The sequence below is a fragment of the Microtus ochrogaster genome, linkage group LG1 (genome assembly GCF_000317375.1).
Source record: "Microtus ochrogaster isolate Prairie Vole_2 linkage group LG1, MicOch1.0, whole genome shotgun sequence".
NCBI lineage: Eukaryota > Metazoa > Chordata > Mammalia > Rodentia > Cricetidae > Microtus > Microtus ochrogaster.
The window spans coordinates 52,967,129-52,977,343 of NC_022027.1; the positions used below are offsets into that span (position 1 = coordinate 52,967,129).

The 10,215-nt window shown below is 42.8% G+C and overlaps 1 protein-coding gene across 5 annotated transcripts in view; it reads right to left on the reverse strand.

Moving 5' to 3' along the window:
- Positions 1-4,502: 4,502 nt before the first annotated feature.
- Mapk10 (mitogen-activated protein kinase 10) overlaps positions 4,503-10,215 on the reverse strand; it is a 297,033-nt gene continuing 291,320 nt past the window's right edge. For 4 of the 5 annotated variants that reach the window (XM_013350889.2, XM_013350890.2, XM_026785125.1 and 1 more), the window contains one exon: positions 4,503-9,975. In XM_013350889.2, coding sequence (XP_013206343.1) covers positions 9,833-9,975 — 143 coding nt within the window. In that variant the 3' untranslated portion in view covers positions 4,503-9,832. Of the gene's footprint in view, positions 9,981-10,215 lie in introns of all 5 variants that reach the window. The other variant, XM_005359576.3, reaches the window with a different exon arrangement.

The following is a 10,215-nucleotide window of genomic DNA, read 5'->3' on the forward strand; positions in this document are numbered from 1 at the left end:
TTTAAACACTGCTTGCCCCATTAGTTCTAGCCTCTTATTGACTAGCTCTTACATATTGATCTAACCCATTTCTAATAATCTGTGTAGCTCACGAGGTGGCTTATCAGGGAAGATCTTAACCTGCGTCTGTCTGGAGTGGTAGAACCATGGTGACTGCCTGAGTTGGCTTCTTTCTCTCAGCCTTCTGTTCTGTTTACTCCACCCACCTAAGGGTTGGCCTATCAAATGGGCCAAGGCAGTTTCTTTATTAAATGAAAATAACTCCTCCATCAGTGAGTGCTCTGGTATCTCATTCTCATGCCCCTTAACTCCCAGCTAGAGAAGAAGTAAAACAACTGAACTGCCTAACTGTACTTTGTTTATTCATAACTGGTACGTAAGAAACTAAGCATGGGGCAGGGCTGGTAATAGGTGGCTCAGCAGTTAGGAGCACTGCTTGCTCTTCCAGAGGTTCCGAGTTCAATTCCCAGTACCCACATGGGGCTCATAACCCTCTATAATGTGATATGATGCCCTCTTCTGGCATGCATGAAGATAGCCTTTGTAGGCCTAAACAAATAAATCTTTTTTAAAAAGAAAGGAAGAAGAAGCTGAGTAGGGAATGGAAAGCAAAGAGTGCCATGCAGGCCTGGTTAGTGATATCATGTAACTATGGTCACATTGAGCAATCTGTCGCCACTGTTCCTGAATCCACTTCACAGTTCTCTTGCCTGGTTTCCATAAACTTTGCCTCTAACCCATGTAAGAACGTTACTTCCATTTTCACTGAGAAAAAAAAATCTAACAAAAATGGGCTTTTGCTTTATACAGATTTGCAAGTATCACCTTGCCTCCTCCTATGGCATCCCTGTCTCTGAAAGTGAATATCCTCCTCTGGTAATCTGACCCACCAGCCTCCAGCCTGAGGCACCCTGCGGTCTCAGCCACAAAGGCTTTCTTTGGCTCCATCCCTTTTCTCTTCCTCTCTCTGCCCACCCACTGGTCCCAGTGCTGTAGAGAACATCGAATCCACACTATACTCTAACATCAGTCTGCTGCTCTGCATGTAAGGAAGGTGGATTTTCTGTGTCTATTCATTTCCTACTTCCTGGGTCCTGTTGAGTTCATTGGCATTGCTCTCATGCCCAGTTTTACACAGAAGCTGCTGTCCTAAAGTCAGCAATGACCTTGGCAAAGTCAAGCTCAGTCATCAGTCTTTGGTCTGGTTTTCCCTGTTCCTCACTGACATTCCTTGAATACTCTGCCCTTTGTCTCTGTTCTAGAACCGGAAGCATCTCTGTCCTCTCCCCTCAGCTGCTCTCAGTTCCTTCCTGGTTTTATAAAGAGGCGTGAATTTTAATATAAGCTGTAGGCTGCTTACTGTCAGAGTCACATTCTGCTCACTACGTAAGTCATCTGTACCAATCGTCCATTATAGCTCATGCTCATGTGAAAGGGAAAATTCTGGAATTATTCCTCATCGTTCATTTACACAATATCAGTTCACAGGAAAGCATCAGTTCTGCTTTCGCAAGGTTTCCTTTCTGTTTATTTTCAATACATTCTAACAATATTTATGTTTGTTGTGTTGAGGCTTGAGCCTAAAGCCTCATTTATGGTAAGTCATGCCTCGTTTTACTCTTTAGTTGGAGACAAGCTCCTAAACTACAAACCTAGGTTTACCTTAACCTTCTAATCCCCTGTCTCTGTCTCCCAAGTAAGTAAAACCACAAGTGTGCACCCCTGACCCCTGTTCACAGTGCATTCCTAAATACATCCCTGACCAAACTCTTCTTGGATATTCTATTCCCTGATCCAAACCCCATAATTCTTTCTGGATATTCACTATAACCTGTGATGTCTGGATTGCTTCCATCGTCTTTCTTCTTGAGAATTCTTTCAACTCAAACCCAGAAGAATTCATATACATATATATGTGTGTGTGTGTGTGTGTGTGTGTGTGTGTGTGTGTGTGTAGATGACATAACAACCTTCCTCAACCCTAGTCTGTGTTTCTCCATATGTAGAATACATTCCCAATATATCCCTTTGCTCACACTCTTGCTTAAGCTCCAGTTTCAATGGATGTTATGTTTTTTTTGTTTTGTTTTGTTTTTGTTTTTGTTTTTTTACTTCTCCTGTTTAATCCTCAGGATTCTTGAATATCTTTTTCATGTTGTAAAAGTCAGCTTTTCCCAGGCCTCTGCGCTGGTGTTCCCTTCAGCAGGAATGTTTCTCATTTTCTGGTGATGTCTTTTATTCTCTCACTATATTCAAGCCTCTGACCAAGTGTCACCACCTCCTCTGAGAGGCGTCCCCTGGGCACCTCATCTCCCACGCATCTCTTTTTATGCCTTACCCTTCAATCTGCATGTCATTTCAGCATGCAGAGTTTTATACTCACTCCACACACTGATATGCAGATGTGATATGAGGTGTCATGTATGTAAACTCATCTCAATGATGAGGCAATCTTTGGAGATTTGACATGTTCGATAAATATTTGCGGCATGAACCATTGAAGGTATGTTTATGGTCTGTTGTTAAATTTTCCAGAAGAGATATTCAGGAAGCTCTGAGTCTAATCTTTAATACAAAATGAGAAGTAATTGGGTTGTATCTTATTATTTTAGGATGTCTTCTATGCCCCATAGACTGAGTAATTTACACAGGATTTGGCTTCTGACTGTAGTGTGTCTGAAAAGCCTTTCCAGTCCCTGCTGTGACTTGGGAGCCAGTGATGCCAGAGTGTGAGCTTCTAGCTCAGAATCAAAACCCAAGAGTTCCTGGAAGAACAAATATCAAAATAATCCATAATGGGGAGAAAAGAATACAGACACTGACTTCTTTTATGTATTGAAAAATTACCCATCCCCACAATACAATGAGAAATACCCACAATTCTCTTTGTGCTGATCATTGTGTATACTTGAAATCAGACAAATGAGAACATTGAAAGAAGAGTTCTTCTTTATGCCAATAATAAAAATGGGTTCATTTAGGATGCACCTCTAATTTAAATGCATTGTTGTTTTAAAAGAAGATAAATAAGTAAGGTATTTTGCATTGACATTTATTTTTAGACACTGGTTTAATGAGTGCATTTTTGAGGATAAAATCATAATACATTTGTCTTCTACCCCGGACCACTCAATAAATGTGTTTGGCATGGACTGATGAAATACTTTAGAATGTAGCCCAGAAATTAAACTAAAAATTCAAAATAACCTTCTCAGAGATTAATTTATGCCAATTCAAGTTACCAACCCATTAAGGACCATGCGACTGCTTCCAAGTGTCTTCCTTTTAGAAAAGAATCATTTCAAATCATTAGTTCCTTCAACTGTGTGAAATGCTATTAGCATTGTAGAACTTTATTTTCTGTGTAATTGTTTGTAGACAATGCTTGCACGAACATGGACTTTAGCATTTGTAGTGAAAACCACAAAATGAAAGACCCAGTCTTCTAAGCAGATTACAGAGGGTGTGTAACACAAAGACACTGAATATATGTTATTGAAAGGGGAACAATATGGACTATTGTTAGAGCAAAAAGACTTTGAGCAAGGTGGACTGGAGGACAATACCAGAACTCACCACTCTACTGAGTGAACTTGATTCCTCTATTTAGCAGTCTAGATTTATGTAGTCTCGAGTTTTACACACCGATAGGGTACCTTTTTAAAACGAAACATTCCACAGAAGGGTTGTTTGATTCTTGCTTGTTTGCACCCTATCTTTCCTGTGTTTGAGACATATAAATTCCTGTACTATACTGCAGTGGCTTTAGATGCTAAGCCTATGGACCCCCATCTGGAACGGAAAGGGAAGAATCGTGCAGAGGTGCAAGGCCTGAACAGACCTCAGACACGGGACATCCTGTGTACCACTGTTTGGATGCTTCTTCCAGACATTGCCTTTCAAACATTGTTGGGGGGACCCTGGGAGGAGGTGCTACATGTATAAATCACAGCAATGAGTAATGAGCTTGTTGGTAAGGTAAACATCTTTTACCTTCTTTACAATCATTATTGAGCAGGGCAATTCATCCCTCTAGGCTGGGTTTTTCATTAGTGTCTCCACGAAAACACTGCTCAATAATCTTCACCTTGCCTCACTGCAAACTTTATCATAATGATCATATATAGGGTAATGTTTTCAGACGAATGATTTGCTCTCTTTGGGAAACTGTCATGAAGAATGAATTTTTCCCTTTTACTCTTATGTGTATTTATAGATTTGTATGTTTGGTCACTTTCAATGAAAAAAAAAAGTAAGGAGTTGTGGGTTGAAGTCAGAATAGGCAGCCAGGCATAGTTGAACAAGCTTGGAATATGAGGCAGGGGGATTGAGTGTACCAGGATCATTTGGCCTACTCAGGAAGAAACCTCTATGTATCTCCCTCTCAAATAAAATTAATAAAAAAAGAAGAAATTAAAATAATTAGAAAATAGAATAAGAGTCATTGCAAAGGAAATAAACAGCTTTTCATTTCCATTTTCTCTAAATAAGAGAAAAAATAATAATGGGAATGTCTGCCTTTCGAGCTCTTTATTAATTAAACGAGCAAAATGTATTGTTCACAGAAATACGCAGGCAGCTCCTCAATACCGTTCAGACATCGCCAGGGGAGCCATGATAGGTTCGGTGAACTCCACCAAGCTGTCATTCACATCCTTAAATTCAATAAGACGTGTTAGATAATGGTGTAGACAAAATTAATCTCTTAGACAAAGTTACAATTGGATCATTTGTTGATTAATCTGAAAAATATGTAACCTTGATCTGCTTACCAATGTTTTGTTCATTGTTATCTTGTTGGCTATTCCTGAACTGTGGCCACGACACTAGTGTCTGCCGATGGGAGCAGAGGCCTTTCTGGAATGAATGAATCTCAAGCACGAACACGCCATTCGACCTCCTTTCTCTAGGCCGAGAAGGAGACCATCTCTTCCTTCTTATTTACTCTGTGGTACAACCTGACCATGCCTCAAGTTTCTTTCAGCGGGGTCAGAAGGAAATCTTGGAAGCCCTTGATAGCTCTGGCAGTGTGGGAAAACAAAGGAGAGCGAGCAACAGCATTGCCAAAAGGAAAGTCCAGCAGAGTCTAGGTTTCAATTGGCTTTATGAGAAGGGACATGTACTTCCATAAGACATACAAATCACAACGTGTTGACGTGATTCCACCTGGGAGTCCAACTCGTGCTCTTTCCAACAGACACATTTAAAATAAGAGGAAAAATGGAACTGAAAGAACATGAGAAAGAACACAGGAATGGACTGATTGGTTCTGATCCATATTAGATACCATTGAGAGCACAGTGTATATCTACCATGTGACTGACAACAGGTCTCACCTCTGAGACTATGCAAAGAAATCCGACATACATGGTTTTGGCTTCCAGGTTGACAAAGAACTACATGAGAATATATAAGTATGTTATGTGCATGTGCGCTCTATATACATTTCATAAACACCGATCTAGGACAATTCTCTTCATCAGGTGTGGTTTTGGAGTCCAATCATGCAGAATAACAGGCAGAGGCAAGGCAGGTGGCATTGTAAGATGGACATGGCAAGGTGGACCAGTGATGGCATCCACAGGCTAGGAATTTTGTTCCTGCTGGGATATACTGGCCTTTGGTCCCACTGATCAAAAATGAAATAAACAGGGGTTCACATGTAAAAGAAGCCTTTCACTTTGCTTTGACAAAAGAAATGGGTTGAAGTGAACTAACAATTAAAGACATGTTTGGGTGCCCAAAGAAATAGAATTGATATTTAATCACAACGAAAATAACTGATTTTGTTATTTACATTATAAATTTTTAGATTCTTTAGTCTTTCCTTCAAATAAGACTGCCTTATCCAACGATAAGTGTAGAAAATGTTGGTTTCTTGTATTTAAAACGCGTGTGTGTGTGTCTGTGAGGGTGGGAGCATTGCCATGCTGGGAGGGGTTTTTCTTTAAACCCAGAGAAGCGGGGATCAGAATTCCCCCAAACATTTTCCCCTTTGTCTCTGAACCACAGAGGTTATCTCTTTCAGCAAAACTTGTTGATTTCTTCCAGGCACAGATTCTTACTTGCTAAGAAAATGAAACAGAAATAGACTCTGTATAACCCGGACTATACAATAAACATTTAAGAGCTCTAAAATTATGTTTATTCATTTTCACTTACAGATCATGAATGGATTTATGCATTTTCATGCCTTCCATTTGTTCTGTGTTCCATGAGCAAGTTTTTCACTTTCTGGTCAGTTGTCAGTGTCTTTAGACAACACTTGTTCTGATAGGGATAGCAGACTGTGTGAAGCCATCAATCGAAGAAGTTTCCTCTAACTACTGGGGCTTGGCCAAATCCTGGCGCAGCGGCAGGTCACAGACCCAGGCAGTTCTAACACTGGAGTCTGAGGGATGGGGGACTATTTTCAATCTTTATTGAACAAGAAACAATTGTGCTATAATATATCCCATTGGAAAAATGAGTAAACTCACCCAGCAAACACACCCTAAAGTAGCCAAGAAATCAAGAACATGGTAGCAATCCAGTTCTTCCTGGTAAGGGCTACACTCCTCTCCTTTCTACAGAACACCACGGAACACTGTACTGTCTAACCAGCTGCCCATGGAAGCACAGATGCTCCAGTCCTTAGAATGCCAACTTCCTGTTTTAATGTGGACACTCGCAGCTCCTCATTTCTCCCACAGACACAGTCCAGGTCTTCTTGGACAGTTTCCTGCCCCCCAAATAAGAACACCCTTGGCAGTAATAGGTGGCCACATAAACTAAATATTTGGTTTTCCAGTTGCTTACTTGTTCCCCCCCCCCCAGAATACCCAGTGAAGGGCACAATGCATATTGAGAAATTTCTCAGAGTATAACCATGCCCAAGAGCGAGAATAATAGGGGGTCTGATGGCGAAAGGGAAACTTCCAACACGGTGGCCTTCTTTATTGTCCTGCCTTCAATCTCTCCTTCCATCCGCTAAAACTAATCCTGCACGGAATCCAGGATCCCAGTCCCCATCTCCACTTGGATGGACTTTTGAAAACCCAAGAGACTTGTTTTGTCTTTTCTTCTCTGTGGGGGAATCTCTGCATGAGGATCCTCAGCCGGACAAGGCCATACACCACATACACCAACAGACAGACAGGAGCACCCAGGCCAGCCTGAGGAGCTGGGAGGTGATCTGTTGTGCCTGCTTTCCTCTACCTCTCCTGCCCTTCTGCTGGGAACCCTGCCAGTTTGTTATGCCATCTTGTGCCCCATGGAATGCCCTTTGAGACTTGCTTCTTCCAAGCCCACTGTCCGTTCTTTTTTCTTTTTTCTTTTTGGTTTTTCAAGACAGGGTTTCTCAGTAGCTTTTGGTTCCTGTCCTGGAACTAGCTCTTGTAGACCAGGCTGGCCTCGAACTCACAGAGATCTGCCTGTCTCTGCCTCCCGAGTGCTGGGATTAAAGGTGTGCGCCACCACCACCCGGCCCACTGTCCATTCTTTACATTAATCTGGTGTCATACAGACTGGAGGGGTAAATATCACAGGCGTAAAAGCAAAATACAGAGAAAGAGGAGCAGAATAGGGATACAGATACATTTTTAAAAAGGACAAAAGATGGCAGAGGGGAAAATGAGAGACGTTGTAAAATTCATCGGCATTTATAAAGATCATCAACATTCACCAAAAAGCATGGGGAAAGGACAGAGATACCTTTATTCCAGGGGATGAACTGCAGGTGAGCTCTCAAGACAGTTCCCTCCCTCCACCCTCCTTTTCAGTACCACATCTTGCGAAGAAACGTGCTGTGGGAAGCAGTCCCAGGAAGAGCCGCCCTACAGTGTGGTGTGCGCAGGTGTGCAGTGTTTGCCAGGTGAGTTCCTAACTGACTCTAGTGCTTGAGAGGATAAGGGCTTCCCTGGTGTTGTATTTAAGGCAGTTTGCAGAGCTCCGACGCTGCTGTTTACTCTGTGTACTTGGGGGTTTCCCCATTGGCCAGGTCGGTCACATTCACCTCGGATGTCTCACTTCCTCTCCAGGTGAAATGTCACCACAGAGGTGAGCACCAAAATGGCCAGAGTGCAAAGAGCTGTGGTGGATGCTTCACTCGGGGAAGGAAGAAGGGAAGCGGGGCCTGGTGCCTGTTATTGCTCAGAAACCGCACCGGCATTGCCCGGTATATAACCACGATGGTTGGTAGTGCCTCCAAGAGTGCTCAGGTAGGATCTTCCATGAATTTCAGCTAAGGTCAGATGATTTTGCTAAACACGTTAATGTTTCATGGCTGTAAGACAAAGTCTTTTCTAATGCTAGCTAGTAGGAGCTGTGTTGGCACGGAATTATTGCTCTCATAGATCTACGGCAATACAAAAGTCAGGTTATCAGCCCTTCTCAAATTACACATATCTATGAAAATAAATCAGGAAGTATGAAACACCAGTCATATCAAGGAGTCTGGGAAGCCCCCATGAGGGACAACCCCTCTGAGGGACAATCATTTCCATGTAGATACAGATGCCGTCCTGAAGACCACCCTGGCTTTGGGGATCCCATTTTGTTTTATTCTAGTCTAGTTCTGGAAAGGAAACAAAACTATTGGCAGGGATGACTCTGGGAAGCAGCCCACACATGGGAAACATTCCCCACAATCGCGAATTAGTCCAGGCAGGGCTATCTTCTCTGAAGGAGATCACATGGAGGTAATTCCACCGTTTTAGGCAAAGGCTTTTACCATTGGGTGTGTGCACAATGATGCCGCCTCTCTGCCTTCCCCTTTCTCCAGAAGCTTTATCTTTTGACGTCATTTTAAAATGACAAATGGTGTCTAATCTTTAAAACATGGGTTTTTGGTGTCTCCCAGTATCTGGGCAGCAATTTCCTTTCACCCACAATACAGAGCATGGTCTAGCCTGTGCTCAAGTCCCTGCTATTTATCCATCACCAGAGAATGTAACCTTGACTCACACAGTCCTCCTGAAGGTCAACCTCTTTGACCTCTGGAAGCTACTGCTTCCTCCCTCCCCCACACTGTACGTAAGCATCACATATGTTCTTTCTACAAATTGGTATACAGGTGCCATTTAATCGGTTCAGATTTGGAAGCTACATCTTGAAGGGTCTGAGTTCACTCTCCCATGTCCCTCCCCCTTTACATATTTTCTTATAAGACATACAGCTTAATCAATTAACAAACTAAACAGCTTATATACTGGCAATATATTACAGATGGATTGATGTCAGAGTAATAGATCACATGGAATGGACCAGGTGGTACCCCAGTGCACGGTGTCTTGGTAGGAGCCCTGAGGACACTGACAGGAGCATCTCTAAGAAGTGCCGTATGAATACAGACACATGCAGATCTGTATCTACACCCATCTGACTAGGCCAAGAGGAGCAGGTAGATGCAAGATAGAGACACACACATGCTGGATGGGGCCACTGCACACCTTGTCATGCCATTTGAAGGGCAGTTACGGGTTGCTGGTTCTGCAGCCACTTAAATTACACTTTAGGGAAAGGCTTCTCTAATTGTGTCTGGTTTGTTCTGTGTAGTAAGCACTGTTGGAAGGAGACCGAAGCGAGAGCTACTAGAAGTTAAGTATACATTTCGGCTTAGCTGTGATACAGAACTTTGGAGAAGCAGGCAGAAAGATTTATCCTAATTCCAGGTTGGATCTCTCTCTTGCTATTTTCTTGACATTGCATGTGTGCCTCTGTGCGTGTGTGAGAGTGTCTTTGTGTATGCATATGTGTGTGTGAACCATGTGTGTGTGTGTGTGTGTGCGCATGTGTGCTGTGTTCTATCCCGTCATCTCCTGAAGAACGCTGGGTTTCGCAGGCAGGCGGCTAGTCACCTGCAACAACCCAACGGTCCTGCCGAGGCTTCCAGGCTGCTGTCAGTGTCGGATGCGAGGGTCTGGTCGGTGGACATGGAGGAGATGTCGTTGACAGACGAGGATGGAGGGAGACTCTCACTGCTGTTCACTGCTGCACCTGTGCTGAGAAAATGAAGACCAACATGACTAAATCTGGAACTAGACCCTTGTAAGTGCTAGTCAGAGCACAGGGATGGGACAGACAAGAAGACACATCTTCTCTATGCCGGGAACCCTCACGTAACTTGTTAGTATTCAAGCGTTTATCTATACTGGCCTGACCTTGGATATATGTCCTCAGCTGTAGCCACTAAGAGTACCACCTGAGCAGATTTAGTTGTTAACCTTTTAAGATCCT